Consider the following 23,416-nt stretch of genomic DNA (forward strand, 5'->3'; position numbering starts at 1 on the left):
CATCAATGATTTGTGTGGAACCCAGCATTTTTTACAGTGTGTTTGAATTTGCAGTAAATATGTGAAGTTTAACAAATTAATAAAGAATATTAGCTAACATTCTGGCAAGGTTTTCTCTAAGCTATAAGCAAATATCATTATATTTTATGATGTTCTGAACATTTTGAGAAACAATCTTATAATGTTCATTTAATGTGATTTTTTTAGAAAAAAACCTGTAGCAAATGGATGGAAACATTTAAAAGTTACACTCCCAAAACGTTAACACAATTGAAGGAAATGTTTCCTCAATACTCTTTTTTCCACGCGGCCGCCATTTAAAAAACGAAAGCAGGGCTGCGGTGGGAAGAAACCTGGAAGTATAGGATCAGCACTGTAAACATTGAAACAACACGCTGTGGACTACAAACTTCCAGCTGTTGATTCCAAAATGCAAAAATGGTGTAAACATCACTTTAATATCATTCAGTTCAGTTTAATTTAAACATTTAAAAGCATATTAGATGTCAAACAAAATCACAATCTCTTTAAGAGTAATAAAGCTTAAGTGTCCTCCTAGGCTTTCCCAGGGCACCAGGTAAACACCGTTGGGACGCTTCCCTGCTTCAACTTATGTAACCTGGTGAGCGATAAAACAATGCAGTCCTCTATAGCACACCCTCGTGTTGTCTGTAATAGTGTTGTCCCGGTACTGAAATTTTAAAAACATCCATTTCCCGCTAACATTTAAGCACCGCTGAGCGCATGCTTAAAAACCGCTGATTTGCCATAGTATTCGCCAGTGTTCAACAGAAATGACTGTGATTGGCCGTGAAGGTCATCAGTTCACCGCTTTTTACCAAGTGCAAACACATATACATGGACACTGGAGCATTTTAAAGCCACGAAGATCAGTCGAGTCATCAGTGGATCTCTTGTCTGTGTTTGCACTCAGTAAGCAGCAGTGAAGTGATGAACTGCACAGCCAATCAAAGTTATTTCTGTTGAATACTATGGCAAAGCAGCGGTGTTTAAGAACGTGCTCAACAGCGCTTAAATGTTAGCGGGTAATAGACATTTTTTATTTCAGCACCGAAATTCAGTATCATGACAGGTCTAATATAGTGAAAGAATCAGTTCATTAACTTGAGTTTGATAAATGGCATCTAAAACGTGTGTTTGGTTAAGAAAACATTAGCCAACTAGTGTCATTTCTCTTAACTTCGCTGAAAATGAGGTCCGATATATATTTGATTTTCACTATCCATTCAGAACGGACCTTCGGGTCACTCGAAAGGCGGTGAAATGATACATTTGTGTCACTTTCTCTTCACTGATAAGATATACAGCCAGGTACACAACGTTTCTGTGTGACTTCAGGCGATACTTCCGGGTTTCTTCCCACGGCAGCCTCGATTTCGCTTTTAAAATGGCAGCCGTCTGTATTCGAATAAGTAAAAACACTAAAACCTTTTCAAACATTTAAATCAGCATTAAATCACATTGCATTTCTGATCTGCTGTGTGAATCTTACCCCTGTGTCAGGATATGTTGTCCAGCCGAGTTCAGCGGTGGACTCTGTAGTGTCCAGCAGCATAACTGTGAGACAGAGAAGCAGAAAGTGACAGTTTATTAGTCGTTTAAAGGAATAATTACTTCCATCATTATCTTATTTAGACTAAGTCAACATAAACTAGAAATTCTGATTGTTAAATCCTCTCCGGGTAAAACAGCATTAAATTATTCATCAGGTCCTGATTGAATCATTGAATCATTCTGCTTTGCTAATTGCTGTGATCTCATGTGAGCGACAGCCTGCTGGAGGGAAGAAACACATCACCAGAAAAGAGGGAGTCGATGTCTCGTGCACACATGAATCATTTATCACAAACACTGCGAGGCTACATTAAAAGTCAGAATAGACTTGGTGACTTTCAACATCTGTACGCTAAGAACTATGAATAACTAACAGTCTTAAATGAAAAGAAAAATCTTGACTAACTTGTAAGACTAGTCTTAGCAGATTATGTAACTCGCTACAGGTTTCAAACTTTCACATTGTGCATGTTTACAAACTGTTCGCTCTTATTTACATATTTCAACAATACCTATGATGACCTTATTCTGATTTCCTTATTGGTAATCAACAAATTATCAAGTGAAAGCAAATATAAGCAATATTGTTAAGGAAGCACAGATAAGTTGAGAGAGAAGATCTATTTGGAGTTTAAAACTAAATAAACTAAACCAAAACAGAGTAATCGTTTATAAATAATATCAGTGCTTGCCACGGGTTTGAAATATACTTGCAGTGGTAGCCGGATTTGAAACACACCTTTCACCCATAGTACATAAATGGTTAACTACATATGACAAACAAAATAATGTGATTTTTAACAATATTTTCATTTATTATGACACTGTTATACACTTGTTCTCTTCAATGGGTTACTGTTTTTTTTTATTTCCTAAGGCTGTTGAAGCAGTTTCTCTTACTTGTCTGCTATTCAGGAGCCATGTGAACCCACCGGTAAAAGCTTTGTTTAAGCTCAGGTTACTTTATTTAAATAAAATTTTGTACAGTATTGCCAAAGCATTTTAGTACGTGTATAAAATGTGTAATATACAGTTGAAGTCAGAATTATTGGCCTCCTTTTAATTTTTTTTCTTTTTTTAAATATTTCCCAAATGATGTTTAGAGCAAGGAAATTTTCACAGTAAGTCTGATAATATTTTTTCTGCTGAAAAAAGTTTTATTTCGTCTAGAATAAAAGCAGTTTTAAATTTTTTTTAAACTAATTTAAGCTCAAAATTATTAGCCCCTTTAAGCTATTTTTTTATTTCGATAGTCTACAGAACAAACCATCATTATACAATAACTTGCCTAATTACCCTAACCTGCCTAATTAACCTAGTTAAGCCTTTAAATGTCACCTTAAGCTGTATAGAAAAGTCTTGGAAAATATCTAGTCAAATATTATTTACTGTCATCATGGCAAAGATAAAATAAAATAAGTTATTAGAGATGAGTTATTAAAACTGTTGTTTAGAAATGTGCTAAAAATCTTCTCTTCGTTAAACAGAACTTGGGGAAAAATGTTTACAACGGGGCTAATAATACAGGGGGTTTAATAATTCAGACTTTAACTGTGTTAACGTCATCCAATTAATAAAATATCCAGCAAAAGAGAAATAAATGACAGAAAAAGGAAACAAAAACAGACAATATCTCTGGTTATATCTGATTAACCATTTCTACATGCACCATCTGTACAAATATTTTGCAGTCAGTTTAGATGGGATTTCGTCCTCTCCGAGTATATTACAGTTTTTCTGAGTCCTTTAGATTAAAGGATGTATTATTTAATGTTTCTCTTGCTCGCTCTTGTGGTTGTGTGCACGCTTTCAGCTGCGAAGCTAAGAAAAAAACTAGGCTTAAATAAAAATCTAATGCAAAAACGCATACAATAAAACAACAGCTTTAGAAAGCAGAAAGACGAATCCCAGACATTTTAGGAGATTTACTAACCCCAGCCAGACGCACTGTTAAGTCCTAAAAAAGGCGCGTCTCTGTGGGTCAATGCAGAACACGTGAGACTGTGGGAGTGTTGACAGTTCTTGCGCACACAGATAAAGCGGTACAAAATATGTGGGTGAGAGAAGATTTTCATTGGTTGATCGATCACGGATCTTGTGCAGTTACAAAAAAACTGTAAAAGGATGATAATAATAATAAAAAAGTGTCACCAAATATACTTCAGTGTCTGTTAAAATACCTGTGCGGCCCGCCCAAGTAGACTCTATGTGTGGGAAGCACTGAATATATAACAAACAGGTGTGAGAAAATTCAACTATGAGTCAACATGTGAAAAAAATGACATCATACTTTGAAACCATAACAGCAAATAAATACACTCAAACAAGGCAAAACATGCCTGACATTTTGGTTTATTACACACTGTGTAGTAAGCAAATATACAGGGTACACTGTAAAACCCAAAAGTTAAAGTAACTCGAAACATTTGAGGAAACAGATTGCAACAAGTTTAAAAACTAATGTTAATGAGTACTTTAAATCTAAACCATTTGAGTAAATGAAGCAATTTGAGCACAGTAAATCGCGGCACTTTTATAAATGTCAAAAAGACAACTCAAACCGTTTGAGGAAACCGATTGCAACAAACCATTTGAGTTAAAAAAACTAATCTATACGAGTACTGTGAACTTACTCTATTTAAGTTGAAGTAATGAGGTATTTAATTAACACATTACCTTCAACACTGAGTTCAAAACTCTTTTCAAATGAGTAGAATTTCAGTAAATTTTGAGTTAACGCAACTCATTTCACTTGATAAAGTTGACTGTTGGGTTTTACAGTGTAGGCGAAAAGTAACTAGGCATTAAAAATGAGTAATAATGTCCTTATTTCTAAAACTGGCTTTTGCGGCTGATGTCTGTACTATTGTTTTGCTTACTGCTGCTTGTATATGTTGCAAAATTACCGGCACTTCAAAATAAGATGTGAAACATTACTTGAGATATAAATAATTCATGGTTAAAGGGTTAGTTCACTCTAGAAAAAAAATTCTGTAATTAATAACTTATCCTCATGTTATTTTCAACCAAACTCATAAGGCAAAAACAAACAAAACTGATGCTTCAACGTTGAAGGTATGTGGATTGGGTATGTGAAACATTCTTCAGAACAGTTCCATTTCCAACTCTAGGAAATGATATTACTCTAATATGATATGGTTAGGGTGACACAGGCTAACTAAATTGGCCATAGTGTGTGTGTGTGTGTGTGTGTGTGTGTGTGTGTGCGCGTTTGTGTGAATGAGAAACTGTATGACCCCTCACAAATCAGGAACTAAGCCAAAGCAAAATGAATGATATAGTTTTATTTTGACCATATTTGGAAGGGTTGTGAATATTAATGAGCTCTGCTCTGATGCTCAAAGAGCTCATGTCAGTGCCTGAGTTGTGTTGAGAATGAACTTTAGGCTAAATTATAATTCTACTCCACAAAAATGGTCTTGTCTGGACCAAAAAGCTGCCTGTGAACACACCAAGTGGACGGCAGCTGACTGAAACGAGAGTGTGTTGTGTACCTGCATAGGAGTGTGTGTCTTTCCGCACCTGCAGATGGCAGTATCTATTTTCTCGTTTACAATAGGAAACCTAAATTTCTGAGTTGTGCGTCCAAAGGTTAAACAAAGCAGCATTCACAGTAATTGTCAACCACCATGGAGAAATTTGCTCCAGCAAATATGTCTGATAATCTAATAATTCATGTCGTTTGCAAATATTTGAGAAATGTATCAAAATTACATCTAGCCACTTCATGTTTCTTCTTGACTTGTTTTCTACGTCACTTCACTACATCACATTTGATATACATTTAGAGCACTTTCTTCAACCGGCAGCCCAATACTGACTCTACAAACTGAATTGGGTCAACGAGCTCCAAAGTTAACCTGACTAGAGGCGAATAACTATAATTATTCTAATTAACTATTATTTTGGCTACTGTGTTTCCAAGTGGGATTGAAACGAAAATATTTCCCTTTTTTTCTTTTTAACATACTATGTACAGTATGTAGGACTGTTATTTTGAAAACGGGCAAAGCTTTGAGGAAGTGTGAAGGCTGGGACACACCAAACCAACAAGCCAGACCAACACTGACCGACAAAGCATAACGGCCAAGCATCAGCTTTGGTGTGTCCCAGCCTTCGCACTACCTCAAAGCTTTTCCCATTTTCAAAATAACAGTCCAACATAAAATACACAGTACGCTTAAAACACATCAAAATACACAAAATATTATCATTTTGATCTCAATGGGAAACACAGTAGGCATGTTAATGAAACATTAATATCACAGTAGTAACAATATAACAGTACGTGTTTTGTTCTGATTGGCCAGTTTTTCCACTTGATTCTTCACAGGATTAAGATGAGAATGAGGAAATAGTTGTTTGATGCTCAGGATATGCCAATTCCATATTTAACTCTTTATTCAGCTGTGCCTAGGCATGTCCAGATGTTCATTTTATGGCACCTTTATAAAACACTTATGGCCAATCCCAATTCCATTTTTACTCCTACCCCATCCCCATGGCCCTTAAATCAGAGTGTGGAGAGGAAGGGCTTCAAAATGTACCCCTAAAAAATGGGACAGCACTGCAACACCTGCAAACGTCATCATATCTCATCGCGATCTCTTGCTTCACATGAGATCAACGATCAGGACTGCTGTAGTTATTTCAGTTGTGTTTTTTTTTGGTATTTATCTTCAGGAAATCTCTAAAGGCATAATTCATGTTATCATAATGATATAATGTGGCAATAAGATTGTTACTGTACTGTACATTTACACCATAACACACAAAAACAACACTGACATTATAGCAGACACTGTAAAAAGCTCATTCCCAGCCACAAGACCTTTCTGACAAGGAGTGTCAGAATGTTGTGGGACTGCTATACAGGAGTTATTATTGTGGATTATAGATAGCGAAATTTTGCGTTTTTTATTTTAGCGTTTTTCTTTAAAAGCATTATGGTAAAACACAAAGTTTGTTACGAATGTATTAAAACAAATGTTTGTTTATTGGAAAAAATTGGTAATAATGACAAAAAAAAATTTTAAATTTGGGCATCTCCTGTCTTTCGCATTTCGACTTTCAATGCTGCCGTTGTAGATGGTTTATTGTGGGAAGTTTTCTCACCCCTTGGTTTCAGGTGTGGTCCTGAAAAATCTCAGTTTCAAGGGGTATCTAGCCCTTCCCCTTAGCCCTTCAAGTTAAAGAGAATTGGGACACCCCTATCCCTTCACGTAAACGAGCAAAAAGAGGGGTAGGGGTTAAGGGATAGGCTAAGGGGTAGAATTGGGATTGGGCCTTAAAAATAAATAAACCCATATGATGAGAGTGGTGTAGTCTTTCTGAAGAGACACTTCATGAGATCACTTCATTGGACGAACCTGTAATTTAGGCTGATCAGTCAATAATGTTTCAATATGCAACAACAATCTCCTATGTCATTGTTTAATTTGATACTTAAGTACTAAATAACCATTTTTTGTTGTTTTGTTTTGGATTTTATTTTATTTACACCCCAACACTGTCAAAAATTATGTGTTCACTCAACTTAGTTAAGTCACCTTGTTGCATCGACTCAGTTAAGTTGTATTGACTAAATTCTCTAAGTTTTCTCAACTTAAAATGTTTAGTTGACCAAGTTAAATAATTGACCCAACTACTTATTTCAAATAACCTGGACTTGCAAAATTTAGTTTTTATAGGCAAAGTTACATTATCAAGTTAACAGAACTTGCCAAGTTTAGTTTAAATACATTAACTTACATTTTCAAGTTTACTGAACTTAAATCTAGCAGATTTTCTCAATTAGAAACAGAACAGATAATGAAATACATTACACATTTTATTAAATGTCTTTACACCCAATTTAATAATCTGCTCTCTGGGAATAACTTTTTTGAATGAGAAAAGTATATTTAGTGAATTACTGTTAATATTTTTCTAAAATATGTTCTATTGTATATAAATTGCAGATCCAACAAGAAAAGTACTATTTTATACACATATTGAGATGTTGCAAATTCAAACCTAAAACAAACTTTACTAACTTTATAAATGTGGCCAAACTCAAAATGTATTAGCAAAGGTCTAATCTGCTCTAGACACATTTATACTGGGAACAATTCATTGATAATCAGTTCATATATGTCATTTTACAAGTTATAACACACATTTGAAGAAATATTACTTACCAAATGTGATTATTAAACAATTTTTTGAAATCTGGTGAAAAATGTGCCATCTGTCTGGCTTCTTCTAATGTTCGACTGGCAGTTGGCAAACTGACTTAATCGTGCATATTCTGCCACCTACTGGATTGGAAGTATGGGGCACAACTTAAAGGATGCTGGTTCAGCATATGTTTTTAAGTTTAGTTGATTAGGTTTAAGTTTAGCTATTACAGACTAGATGAGATAGCGAAAACTTACCAGGTTAAGATGAATTAACAACTTTGTTGTTTCAACTTACAAAATCATATTGAAAAAAAATAACATGCAGAATCATTTTTTACAGTGAAATATGAATATTTTCATTTTGGGTTTAACTAACTAACTTTGCTAAAGTGTAAAAACCCCAGCCCAATCCCACAAAGAACTGGCAGAAAAGTGGTACAAGTGATTTTATACATAAGAAAATGTATGATTTTTAAAAGAGGTGTGCCCCAAAGCCCTACCCCACTGGGGATGAGCAAAATGTGCAGTACTAAAAGAAACAAACAAATGAGAGTTCAAATTCATACAAATTAGCCACTAAATGGAAAAAATATCTAATTGTTTTAAGATTGTGCTGAAAAATCCTTACTGAAGCACAAGATTTCTTCAGCTCATGCTACGCTACATATGATCATCATTGGGTTTTTTTTGCCAGAGTATAGAGTATATAAATATTAACAAACATTTCAGCACTCCACTGAGCATCAACAAAGAAATACAAGACTGTCATCAGGAATGCGTTGCTAAAATGAGCACGACACTGGAAAGCATCTGTCAACATCCAACATGAAAAATGTGCCATGGGCATAACTTACGTCAAAATCCACAAAACAATAAAGGCTGATATGACCAGAATGGGCCGCTAAGCTGTCCTTTCCCATCATATCATGGCTTCCACTGACATTCATCTAATGAACTGTTCGTCACCAACAGACAGACTAAAACAATAAATAAAAGAAGGAAGGAAATCCATCACACTGTTTACAAATGAATTATTTCTCCTTCATGTTTATTTAATAGCACCTATTTTTCCAGATGAGGAGCAACGGAGCTCAGACTCCTCTGGGGCAGCGTGAAATGGGCCAAACCCTCACGTAAAGAACCTAAAGTCTCTTAAAGCCAACAAACCAAACTGAGCAAACACCAAACAAGCACAGTCATATAAAACACTGCCACAGAAGGCTCACACAAACACACAGCTGGCACAAATACTAAGGATAAGAGTGTTTTTAATTCAGCCTCCCCCCTCATTCCGCTATTTGCCCTTAAAACCACGAAACTGATATTATTCTGTGGCTTACACTAAATCCAGGCCTCCATCTCTATTGCGCTTGTGCGTAAACAGATTTTTTTAGATTACGTTCACAGATGGGGACCCCGCAAATCTGTCCGCCAATCTATCATTCCCGTCCTGTCTGTCTCTCTGTGTTTGGTTCTTATCCATCGCTTCTGCTCCTCCTGAAGACAGCGTTGCCTTTGGCGTGTTGGACTGGGATTTGGGAGAGCTTTAGTTTTTTAGTTTTTTCTTTGCTTTTAGTAGATAGTGAACGTGAAACGAGGACACTTTTATAACTGCGTGTTTGGCAACGTTGTGCTTTTAAATGATTATGCGTTTCTTAATACTAAACATAAGTACTGGAACCGTGTGGCTAAAAGGCATAGCGTATGTTTAGTATTAAACACAGTCATCAGAAATGGTTTCATGATAACAGACTATACAAATGATTTTTGTAAAGGTAAAGGTGATAAATATAATATGTAAATTAAAAAATGAAATATGGATATTGTTAAATATGGATGTAGTTTGACATAAAATATTGGTTTTAAAATATTTTTTAAACAGACTGTACGATAAATAGAGACAGAGTGCATTTAGGCCACGTCCACACTGAGGGGAAAAACAATCCAGCCTGCTCCATTGACTTTCTATTGCGGGAGGCTGAGTCCCTGTCATTTCTAACTTGTAACACAAAAACAGGACATTGCCCAAAAGCTGCTGTGTGACATGGTGCACAGCAAACAAGCAAAAAAATCCCAGAACTATGCTTTTATAAACTGCCGAACCGTAAATCCACCCTTTAAGGTGACAAATGTGGATATAGGCAATAGATGTGAAGCATCAGCAGGAAGGATGGGTGAATCATGGTTTACTGACACTCAGTACAACTATATGTGCAGTTAATATTTGTTACTGAAAAGTCAAAATTTCAGTTTTATATATTATATTACAGGGAGACACAGTGGCTCGGTGGTAAGCACTGCCTCCTAACAGCAAGAAGGTCACTAGTTCAAGTCCCAGCTGGGTCAGTTGGCATTTATGTGTGAAGTTCGCATGTTCTCCCTATGTTTGCGTGGGTTTCCTTCAGAGTCCAAACACATGCATTACAGTCGAATTGAATAAACTATATTGGCCATAGTGTATGTGTGTGAATGAGCGTGTATGGATGTTTCCCAATACTGGGTTGCAGCTGGAAGGGCATCTGCTGTATGCTGGATAAATTGGCAGGTCATTGCGCTGTGGCGACCCCTGAATATTATATTACTTTACTACTGTCTGAAATACCTGATTTTGATTGGTCATTCGTGACATTCACAGATAACAACTGCTCAAACTAACAACGCAGGTTTATTCAGGTACTTCGAATCATCTCGACCATGAGTAAATACAGGGCATTCACATCCATATATATGCTTGTCTATCTCTGCTGCTGTTTGGTGCTATCTTGTGACTGAACAATATGTAGGTTAGTGTTAGCTCCACTCAGCCATTTTCATTTCTGTCAGCTTTGCATTTAATTAAAGAATTAAGTAAATCTTAAAGATATATGTTTTGTGGCAAGTAGCTGTGTAATAAATGGGATAAAGTATATCCAGTCTGTTATTTTCATAGAATAAAGCTATTCAGTCTTATTTTTGACAATTTGTTCCATCATTGTTTTAGTTTTTTTTTTTTTTTTTTTTAAAAAGGTTAGCAATGAATGTTAAAGTGAGTTCATCTCAGTGGGCGTGGCCTTCAAATTGTGATGCGTTGCACTCAGGCTCTATAAGGCAACACTAAAATGATCTGGTTGAAACACTGATTGAGTGATTACCTAATAACTGTTTAGTAATTTGTAGTATGTACAATAGACACTAACTGACAAAAGTCTTGTCATCGATCCCTGTCGTAAGAGCAACAAATATAATAACTTGACTTCTAGTTGATCATTTGGAAAAGTGGCAGAAGGTAGATTTCTCAGATTAATCATCTGTTGAACTGCATCCCAATCATCACAAATACTGCAGAAGACCTATTGTATTATCACATGGACCCAAGATTCTCAAAGAAATCAGTCAAGTTTGGTGAAGGAAAAATCATGGTTTAGGGTTACATTCAGTATGGGGGCATGCAAGAGATCTGCAGAGTGGACGGCAACATCAACAGCCTGAGGCATCAAGACATTTGTGCTGCCCATTACATTACAAACCACAAGACAGGGCAAATTCTTCAGCAGGATAGCGTTCCTCATACTTCAGCCTCCATATCAAAGTTCCTGAAAGCAAAGAAGGTGAAGGTGCTCCAGGATTGGCCTGTCCAGTCACCAGACATGAACAATATTGAGCATGTCTAGGGTAAGATGAAGGAGGAGGCATTGAAGATGAATCCAAAGAATCTTGAAGAACTCTGGGAGTCCTGCAAGAACACTTTCTTTGTCATTGACACATGACTTTATTAATAAGTTATTTGAGTCATTGCGGAGATGTATAAATGCAGTCCTCCAAGCTCATGGGAGTCATACACAATATTAATTATTTTTCCACTGCACCATGACTTTATATTCTATACTGTACATTATTTCTGTTAGGTGACAAGACGTTTGTCTAAGCAAAGTCAGACCTTACTGTCCTAATGAAATAATTAAAAATCAAGGCATGATCATATTTTATTTGGTAAAATAAGCATAATCTAGAGGCCTTTGCCTTTCATATAAGCCACTTCTGATACCGAATGATCAACTAGAAGTCAAGTTATTGTTCCTAATACAGGCAACAAGACTTTTGTCAAGTAGAGTAAACCAAAAATGTTGTTTCTGAATAAATCAAAGCAAATGATCCTTTAATAAAAACGGCCACTTGTCACTTTTCTAACTTTTTGAATAAGTATGTTATATATTCCACTCTATTCCTGAACGCAATCTTAAAAGCAGGTGAAATTCATGTTATTCAGCATGTTTATGGTTGTAGTCACTCTATAAAGCAGCAGTCAGTACGTTGCTTACAGGCTTTTCTTGCATCCTCAAACCCATGAAAGAAGTGCTGCAGAAAAATGTAATTACTTCAACTAAGTTTGCTGTTTACAATTAGTCAGTTAATTAGTGTCAAGTTAAATGATATCCACAAGAACATTTATGTGAATACTTCACCACTATCAAATACTGTACATCCGTTAGCTCATTAAATTTTCTTTTTATTTATTGTAATTTATATAGCCAATCCAGAAAATTCAATGCCAATAAAAGCCACATGTCAAAAAATTTTCTCAAAAGGATCCCATAATACAATTTGAAAGCATAAATGTATGGAAAAACACCCTATTTTCACCATATTGTATTACATATTTGATATTTATACAATAAGCAATTCTGACTGTGTTGAGTCACCACTTTATGCCCATTATAGATCTGTGTCCTGAAGCTAAACCAGCACTTTAAACAAACACATGAACATTGGACACAAGAGCTAATGTGTATGCTGACGCAAATCATTTCAAAACTCCCCGCACACAAAAGACAAGCACACTGACATATAAATTCATCATTAAACTTTGACCCTAAACAATAATTTTTTAAATGCAAGTATATTTTTTTCTTTGACACACTTTCAAATGCACACACAAACAGAGAGAAAGAGATCGAGAGAGAGTGTATAATCACTCTCTCCCTGGGGAGCTTGTCCTTTTGACCTAATTATATATGAGGATGAATCATTATGACTCAAATTATCCTATATGTTCCATTTTAAGTTGAAAAATTGTTATGGGTTTTTTATTCTCTATTCCTTTTCTATGTTAAGCTGGTTTGACGCAATCTACATGGTAAAAAAGTGATATGGAAATAAAGATGAACTAAATTGAATGAAGTCAAATAAATTTTTCATTGGCATCAATGATTCCAAAAACAACCATCAAAATCCATTAATATTTCAGAACAAAAGCTGTTAAACTTACGGTAAAAAAAAACTGGCATTACTAGTTGGTAAACCCTAAAAACATATCAAACAACTTTTCCTACAATCAGAGAAGCATACAAAGATATAAAAGACGCTTAATGTCATTCACATAGCTATAAAACACCATTGTGGTTAAAGACAGAAAATTAAAGTAATGGAATAAACATTATTTATCAACATTAGATTTTATTAACATAAAACTTTAATGTACATAACTGATGGGGAAAAAACTAAAAAGAACTATAGTAATGTCGGTAACACTTTATTTTGATGGTCCATTAGAGTATTAGTAGAATGTCTGCTTAATATCTGTTGATACTGCTCCTTCAACAGACATTTAACTGACTATAAAAAACTTTGAGAGTACATGTCAACTTACACTAACCCTAACCCCAACTTAAAAGTCTACTTATAATCTAATGAGAATTAGTTGGCATGTAGATGCAATGTAACTTAATTCAACAAACAGGCCATCAAAATAAAGTGTGACCGTAATGTCAACAAAAATACATAAAAATGAAGTGTCACGCAGGGAATTCTGGGAAAATCAATCTAAGATTATTCATCAATCCAGGATATATTAAGGCAGGAGTTCCTAAACTTTTTAGCCTGCGACCCCCAAAATAACATAGCCAGTGACTCACGACCCACCAATGTCCTCTGCGGTAATCATAAACATATAAACCTTGCACACAATGGCGTACATATACCAATCGGCCCAAGTCTATTCATCACTTAATTTTGAAGAACGCCACTAGGAGACCATCCTACATGTTCAGTTGTGGCTGGTTTTTGTTTTTGATGTATGTGAGTGCTGTAAAGGTGTCTGAAAGTTTAACCTGATGCCATTAAATCAATTTGCTGTGTCTTTAATATAACGTAATCACCCCACACTCTCAGAAAAAATGGTACACGGTTGGCACAAATATTGTTCCTTAAGTAAAAGTTGTACCTTATATAGTACAGAAAAGACCTCTTATGATACTGTTCTGTACCTTTTATGGTACAGTTGAAATGAAGGTACACAATTGTTCTCATAAAAGGTACACAAGTGATGGACAACTACTTTATTACAACATCTATGAAAATAAATTCTACTGTAAAGGCACATTTATTTTATGAATAATTTCCATATTAAAACATGAATCATCATTTAAAAGCATGTTTAAAGAAACTCATAAACATTATTTATTAAGCTCTATAATACAAAACAACTGGTAAAACATAAAGCTATAGGAATTGTAAACTAAACATTTAAGGCGTTTTTAATAAACACTTGGTAAGCATTTTCTGATAATTACATTTTCATTATTGATATCGTACCCTTATGGCGTTTGCTTTCCACTATGCACGTACATTTCGGTTTCCTATGGTACAAATCATGTCCTTAAAGGTGCAAACTGCAATGGCACAAATTAATTTCTTTGTCTTAAGGTACATCTCTTTTCCATAAAAAGATACTGTCCCAGTGACAAGGGTTTGTTTCTTTGGTACAGCATTGTACCATTTTTTCTGAGAGTGCAGAGGTTGCAAAATAATGGAAAGGCTGATGGCTTTTTGTTTGCATGTTGTTTTTTTTAATGTAACTAGTTTATTAAAATGAATGAGATTTTTGAAAATTACCAAGTGACCTCCACTCATTGTCCCGTGACTCATTGTAGGGGAGTGCATCTGCATAACCTATTCTAAACTTGCTAAGTTTGAAAAAAATAATCAAATCTATAATAAAATATATAAACCAGATTTGAAACAAAAAATATAGTTGAGAAAAATAAGTGGTGCTTTATTTTTTTCTGGGAAATCTTGCAGTTGGGCACAAATATTGAAAAATCAAATGCAAAATGTCATTTTGCATTTGATTTTTCAATGTTTGTGTCTTGTTAATTAAATGTAAGTCTTTTTAATTAAATGCAATTAATATGTAGTTCTTAATGAATATTTGCTAAAGCCACAGATGTTATTGTTTCTATTGTGTGTACATCAGTTAAACTTTGCATATAATCTACAAATAAGATGCATTCCAAAATGTGGACATTGAAGATCCTGTTTTGGCTACTACAGATGCTGAAATGAGAAGTTTCAAGAACCTTTAGATCTATTTCCTCTTTTTTATTCTTTCAAGTCAACTCTCTGTGTCTTACTTACAATTGAGCTGTCAGTGTAAATGTTTCGCTGGAGATTGACCAATATGATTTACTCTTTATTTATTTATATTTTATACATTTTTATGCTTTTATGTTTGTGTTTATATACACATGTATATCAAAATATGTGTATATGTATGGATAGCTTTATTTATACACTCACCGGCCACTTTATTAGGTACACCTTAATAGTACCGGTTTGGACCCCCTTTTGCCTTCAGAACTGCCTTAATCCTTTGTGACATAGATTCAACAAGGTACTGGTTACCCCCACACCATTACATAACCACCAGCCTGAACCATTGATACAAGGCAGGATGGATCCATGCTTTCATGTTATATGCTTTCATTTTAATGGAAATGGTTGGGGTTTTGGGGTTTGGAAGAGCTTCTGTGTTTGTAATTGTACATTTTATTTTTTGCTTTACATTTGCCTTTTGTCATGTCATTATGAGACTCCTTGAAAATGAGATGTTGCATCTGAAGATGTTATCCTTTAAATAAATTGAAACTGAAGTGTTCACTAAACAAATGCCTGAACAAAACTCGAGAGAAATAGATCTAGAAATAGATCTTTGAGTCTCATGAAAAATGAGAGCAAAAACAAAGTGCTGCATTTATATGTTTGTCTGCAGAATTTCCAAATTGTCATTTCCATATGACCTTCCATCTGTTAGCACGGAATGAGCAGGGGACTGATTCTGGGTCAGGACTTTTTCAGAAATTCACAGGGTCTGGGACAAAATATTTGTATGTGCAAGTAGGCTATACCACAGAAGACCTAAAATGTCTGTTCACAGGAACTGACAACGCACTTCACCGTTCAGTGAGTCTTGTCAATCCTCTTCCCTGACAGCCTTCATTCTCAGAGGGGTAGCTGACAAATGAATATGAATGAACTTGAGCTGTTTTACATCAGCAATTTAGGTTACAGTTCATTTATATGGAAACAGGAAAACTGCATACTGGTATGGGTTTAAGAGGACACAACAAGCAACATAAAACCTGCAAGAAATAATTGCAATCCAATTTGAAAAATGCTGTGTAAAGCAGTTTTTAAAGTGTGCCTGTTATGCTTTTTCAGATGGTACCTTTCATGTAGTGTTAAGTGAAACCTTTGGCAATTTAGAAGGTCTGCAGAGTTTCAAAGATCAAAGTGCAATTATTGTCTCTCAGAAGAAAGAACTGATTTTAAACTGCCTGAAGCAAATCGACAGTCGTTCCTACAGTTTGGTAAGGTTTGTATCAAACTTGCATAACACTAGTTTATGATCTTCAGTGCCTGTTTCACCCTCAAACCCTGTAGTAGTATTAGTTTAGTTTGTGTTGTCAGTATGTTTAAAATGTGCTGTTTCATGATTGCTGCACCAAAGGATCAGAACTTAGATTGTATCAGATGTAAATGTGATACAGTCAGTTTGTTTTCACTGTAAGCCAGAATGCACAATCTGTCCAGTCAGTTTTAGAGTGATAGGATCCCTGAATTCAGATAATGCAAGGAAATAGTATCTATCTATCTATCTATCTATCCATCCATCCATCCATCCATCCATCCATCCATCCATCCATCCATCCATCCATCCATCTATCTATCTATCTATCTATCTATCCGTCTATCCATCCATCCATCCATCCATCCATCCATCCATCCATCCATCTATCTATCTATCTATCTATCTATCTATCTATCTATCTATCTATCTATCTATCTATCTATCTATCTATCTATCTATCTATCTATCTATCTATCTATCTATCTATCTATCTATCTATCTATCTATCTATATGCAATTAGAAGAAATGTGCTACTATTTAAAATCAAAAAGATTTGAATCAATATAACTACAAAGCTTTTTAAACAGGCAGTTCTCTCTGAAACACTTTTTATTTTTATAAAAAAAATAAATAAAAATTTATATATATATATATATATATTATATACATGAATATAAAAACCACTGCCTCCATGCCTTCTTCATCTCGGGGGGACTGTTTTCAGTTTATTTATGACAGTTTGCTTTTGTTAATTAAATTTGATAATATTAATATTATTATTTATTATATGCATATTTACTTTGCTTATTTATTTGTTTTAATAAAATCAAGTTTAGATGTGTCCACCTGTCCAGTTTAAAGACGTATGCAACACTATATGGGGCATAAGAATAGGACGCGTGTTTGGATATAACTTGGTGTGTTCGGATATAACTTGGTGTGTTCGGATATAACTTGATGTGTTTGGATATAACTTTTTGATCATCTTTTCCTTATCCATGTTTTTTAAATGTAAAAAAATCTTATATCTAAAAAATGTCCAAATATCTAAAAATTCTTAAATCAAGACGTATTTTCTAGACAAGCAAAACATGTGGTCTTGTTTTAAGAAATAATATTTCAATTAATTTATTTTTAATTAAAACAAGCAAAATAATCTGCCAATGGGTTAAGCAAAATAATCTTAAATCAAAAGGAAAAACTTTTTTTATTTTGCTTGCTTCATTGGCAGATAATTTTGCTTGTTTTAACGAAAAACTTAATTTAGGCACATTATTTCTTAATACAAGACATAATTTTTTTTTGCTTGTCTAGAAAATTCTTCTTGATTTAAGAGTTGATTCGAAGAGTTTTTAGATATTTAGGCTAGAAACAAAACAAAACATCTAAGAGAGACAGGCATTTTTTGCAGTGAGTAAGGCAAGCAATCTATAACATAAGCTTATTTTACAATTCCCTTAGAATTAAACAATTGAGTTTTATTATTTTTTAATCCATTCAGTTAATCTCCAGGTCTGTCGGCGGAACTTTTTGCTTTAGGGGAGCTGTAAAATGAGTCTACTCCCAAACAAAGTGGAGTGTTCCTTTAAGCCATTAATTCAACACTTGGGAATCCATGAATGAATGTTCATGAAATATATTCAAGAGGTGGTCTGGAGTGTATTTTTAAGGCTTGGTTGTGTTTATAAGATGCAAAGCAATGTGTGCTCATAATATATTTGTAAAAATCACGTAATTTGTTCAAATATCTTTCTTTGATTATATACAGCTATAATTGCTGTAATTCGCGGATCGGCTCCACGTCACCAGGAAAAGCGTCATGCCTCTAATAGCATGCTGTGCCTCTGCTGTAAATACTGTCAGTCAAAGTAGCTGTTAGCCGTATCCGTTTGAGCCTGAATCAGACAGAAAATGAAAAGGACAGCTGAAGCTCACGCCTAATCTCTAAAATAAAATCTGACAAGTGTCTTACACATATATTCAGAATAAGCATGTGTAAGTAACATGAAACATTCATACATCTATTGCAAGTTCGTTATTGAAGATGCAGAACGCAGGGAAAGTGGTCGTATAGAGAGACACTGCATCGCCGGTGATGATTATGAGTGTTTACAAGGGTTTGATCAATAAATATGAATTTGTAGCTAAATTGTTAACGGTGCCAAAAAGCTTTTCCAGTTGTTTACATACTTGTTTACGTCCTTGCTACAACAAACCATTAACTCTAGACACTATGCATGTCATCGATCAATTTCAACAAATAAAAATACTAACAGGTTGTAGCTCACAATCCACAGCTTACATGCCTGCTCCTTCTTTGAGGGGTTTTTAGCCGAATCCAGCACTGAACTGGGAGAGATTCTGGAAGCTGTCCTTTGTCAAATGTTAGAGCTAAATATTTTTATAATCCTCTGGAACATAATTAGAATTAAATTGTAAGCACTTCGCTCTTTGTGTCGTATCCTTTGGATCTCAAATATAGAAACAGAAGAAGCTCTGTGGAAATAGCAGCATTTGAATGAGCAGCATTTTTGGCACTTTCTCTGCTATAACATTACAGCGCCTCTGGCCACGCCCCTTTGCTGCAGGGGGTGTGTGCGCATGGTGAATGTGAGTAACCTGAAGTGTTTGTGATCTCCTAATCTTTTGTGGTCCCCAAATTCATTTACTGTAGGCTTTGCTAAGCTAACTCTGTAAAAGCCAATGTCTCCCTTTGCGTTAATCTTTGAGCGCAGTACATTCAGAGATGTTGTTTATGTTCACACAGCTACATTACACATCAGCTAAAGTTTAAAATATGATATCGTAGTGGACCACACACTTTTAAACAAAACATATTAAGTTTAAAATGTCTTTCTATAGTGCTGTACTTTAGTCTTTACTAATCCGAGTTTCACCCAGTTTTCCCCCTGTGTGACTTGTACCGAGTTCCCCAACTGCAATTAAAAGTGCATGACCCAAACTCCTAAATAGATTCTCAGGTAACCCGTAACCCTGAGCGTGGACATGTATGAAGTGCCGGACTGCACTCAGTGGGTCCATTGTGATGTAGAGATGGGGCTGTTTGCACACTGATGGAAGCGAAAAATTGCTGCGTGGGCCAAACCAAGTTAGTAAGTGCTAGAGTAATGCACTCCGGTAGCATATCATTCTCATTCCCATGTCCCGCACACACGCTGTCCCCTTCACTCTGTCTCTCCATCCCGCGCTTTTTGTGTTTATTATTAAACAGGAAAGTGACAGAAGGGCCCTGTCAGAGCTTAAACAGAGAGATACATTTAGTTACATTATTGATGTGAGAGGGAGGGAGAGAGAGACAATGTTTGTTTAAAAAGCTGTGACACAGGAGCGCTGAAAGCGAGACACGCAGCCAGAGACACACAGTGACAGTCTGGAGAGGGTAAAGAGATAAGAAGATTTCCGCTGTGATTTCTGACCTGCACATGAGGCTTTTAGCAAAAACAGGTTTAAGAGTAGATTTCAGTTTTAAAAATGTTTTTAATTTGTTGAGTATGACCTAGTTAAAATGACAAGACACTTGTGAATCGTTGAATCATGTACTTGGCCAAGTTGTTGAAATACACTAAATGAAAAACAATTACTGACCTCCTGCTGTTCCGAACCCTGGAGGCCAAAAAAAAAACCTTATTTTAAAGCTATGAGATTTTTTTTTTGTGAACATGAAACAAAAATAATGATTTTATTCATTATTGTTTCTTCCACTCAGTGTCAGTATAGGGCGCACATTCATGAGCACTGATGTATATACTAGGGCTGCACGATTCATCGAAAAAAGATCACGATCTCGACTTTGACCTCCTACATGATCTTAATCCAGCAGAAAATTATATTTTCAAGTTTTGGAGAGAAGCATAAAAGAGGTCGCACATGTCATCACATTGTTTTACGTACGTTGCTTAGCAACACGGACACCTTCAACTGGTGTTAAAATAGTTAAGTACTGTATTTATAAGTTAAAATTCACCCAAAAATGCCATTTCTGTCTTAATGTAGTGATGTATTTGCGACCGTGAAATCACCGGTGAGCTGATGCACTGACGTTTGTTTACTACAGTGAGGACATGCACGTGCCCGCAAATGATGTCTACTTTAGTTAACAGAACCTGCATAGGCTGTGAATAACAGCTAATAAAATTGTTAATGACGTTCAGTTTGTTGCACAGAGCGATCGTTTGAGAGCGGGGCTGGAAGTATGATTTGTATTTATGTTTTTTTCCTCAAAGTGATGGCAGCCATGACATGAGCGCACTCAGCAGTGAAAGTGAAACCTAAAGCGCACACACCATTTAAATGATCACATCGCATTTTAGAGTTATGATTACGACAAGCATTTGATATGTTTTTTCTTTCATAGCGAATACAAAGTGTTGTGGATGAAAACAAATGTTTAACAATGTGAGTATAACTATTCTAGCCTATATAGTGTTTAATATAATGCAAGAGGGAATCTGATAATGACAAATGTTTCATTTTACCAGTGATATACCAGCAATAATTCAACTTCAGAATTATGAATAATTGTATTCTGATGTCATCACTTTACTATGCATTAACAACCAGGACATATTTAAAGTCTAATCAAGTCCAACATTCAAAGTCTATACAAAATGTACAGTAGCATCTTAACCAACAGTAGAACAACACATAGGCCTAATATTATTATTGTTGTTTTACAGTATGTTTGAGAAATAACAATAATAATAGCCTACTCATATTAACCTTTATTTTACATCTACAGAATCGTGCGAAAAAAGCAAAAAAAAAATGTAATTCTCATTTTAGCCAGAATCGTGCAGCCCTAATGTATACCCCTGATGCCTGCGTGTAACTTCCTCTGTTTGAAATAAAACACAAGTGTATCGTAGTTATACATCAGCAGTGCAACCAGCATGAAATGCATAAAGAGCACAGCACATGGACACGAACCCTATACTGACACAGAGGAAAAGAAACTGTTGAATAAAGTTATTTTTGTTTTATGTGCACACAGAAGTATTCTTGTAGCTTTGAATTCATTTTGACTGTTAAATTCTGTGTAGGACGAGGGAGTGCTCAGATTTAAAGGTGCAGTATGTAAGTTCGACACCCAGTTGTTGAACTATTGCACTCCTGGATCAAAACACATTTTCCGCTCTGCTCCTCTGTCGTAGTTTGCCAGATTGATGGGAGTGTGCGCCACTTTTGTTCTAACCAATACCTGAAATGTATATTTTAGAAACAGCTTCTATTTTTTGTATCTTTTCACATAGCATGTTGATAGGAAATGGGGTTACAATGTAACCTGCTCCCCTAAAGTTTGCATTTGTAATATTTATATTATTTGTTAATTTTCCACGTCATGTGGTCTACGTGATGTGGAACTCTGAATCTGCGTCTCATTTTGGAGGCTGTTACTGTCCACCGGAGGTCGCATTTCAGTCATGGCACATGCTTTGAGAGTCTTCCTTACTGAATGAATCAAATACGCTGTTAGCAAGTTTCTTAAATATCTGCAAACATATGGTATTTTGTGCTTTAGAAGAGTCAAAAACGGTCATACAGCACCTTCAGTTGCTTTCTCACTGCTACTCGTGTGACATTCCTCATATATATATATTATTAAAAGTCCTTTAGCATTTTATATATACTCTTATTTTGAAAACGAGAGAGGCAGGAAGACTAAGTGAGCTTACTGTGAAACAGTCAGCCATGCATTTACAGCTGGTCAGGATGCAAAATGCATGATATATGGATTATAAATTTATTCAGTGACACCCAGAGGAGGCATATGGTATGTTTAAATGCTTCTTTTCTTAGTTTCACACAGTCGCATTCATTTATTTGTTCTTTATTTACTTGCTTATTGCTTTACTCCTGTAAGGACAATTTTAATGTCTGTTTAGTCCGTCTTTGTGACATTTTCAAAATGCATTTATTAAATAGTTTATTTTTAAGCTTGTATTAATCATACTATATAAGTGGGACTCTTATTTATGTTTAAATGAAGCTAGATTTCCATCTGCGAAAAGGTCCCCTACAGCAGTGTTTCCCAACCCTGTTCCTGAAGGCACACCAACAGTACACATTTTCAACCTCTCCCTAATCAAACACACCTGAATCAACTCAGAAGAACATTAGAAAAGACGCCAAAACCTGACACGAATGGGTCAGATAAGGGAGACATACAAAATATGTACTGTTGGTGTGCCTCCAGGAACAGGGTTGGGAAACACTGCCCTACAGTATGTGTACCCATTTCCTTCCATTGTGTAAAAGTCCTGTTTAATGTTGATGGAATAAGCGATGGGAATTAAATGAGAAAGTGACTTTATCTTAAAATGTTAATTTATCTGTTTCCAGATGCGATGAATATTCCAAATTAAGATATTGCTGTTAAAAATTGAACCTTCTAAAGGTACAGGTGAGAGAATTACTGCCCTCAGCTTATATGGATGACACTGATCCCACATTAGTTGGAGCCATGTTGGTGGAGCTTCAAGCTCATCCAAGCATATTGAAATAAGACTTAAGAAGAAAGTCCAGTAATAAAGACGCTAGACCTCCCTCCTGTTTAGACTTTCAGAGATGTGCCTTTTTAATTCAATGATTTTTTATCCCCACAAAAACGGAAGCATGGTCGAGTCTAATTGTTTAAAAAAGGATTTAGGTAGAAAGATTGGGATATTTTGAAATAAGGACTCTCATTTATGTAAGAAACTGAGGAAAATTTCACTATTGTGACAATGCAACAACACACACTTCAGTTTATTCTGCTATTCTACTCTATTATTCTCAGTCCTGGTGTAACAAATATCCAGTAGTTTGTCCTTTATTCTCATGGCCTTCTGCGCTGTGTGTTAATATGATGTGTAGGTGTCCTGCATTAGCGGTGCTCTGTCTCTGTGAGCTGTTCACTTGAGTGCTCACACTTGCTCTCACTCTAGGATATGTGCTTTCTTATGAAAGGGTAATGCTTTCTGTCCTTTGCAGGGA

General features: G+C 35.4%; 1 protein-coding gene across 1 annotated transcript in view; it reads right to left on the reverse strand.

Moving 5' to 3' along the window:
- The window catches only part of ephb6 (eph receptor B6), a 116,062-nt gene that overhangs the window by 80,494 nt on the left and 12,152 nt on the right, over positions 1–23,416 (reverse strand). The window contains exon 2 of the mRNA XM_056475285.1: positions 1,514–1,578. Within this exon, the coding sequence (XP_056331260.1) occupies positions 1,514–1,578 (65 nt within the window). The remainder of the gene's footprint in view (positions 1–1,513; positions 1,579–23,416) is intronic.

The sequence above is a fragment of the Danio aesculapii genome, chromosome 16, assembly GCF_903798145.1.
Source record: "Danio aesculapii chromosome 16, fDanAes4.1, whole genome shotgun sequence".
Classification (NCBI taxonomy): domain Eukaryota; kingdom Metazoa; phylum Chordata; class Actinopteri; order Cypriniformes; family Danionidae; genus Danio; species Danio aesculapii.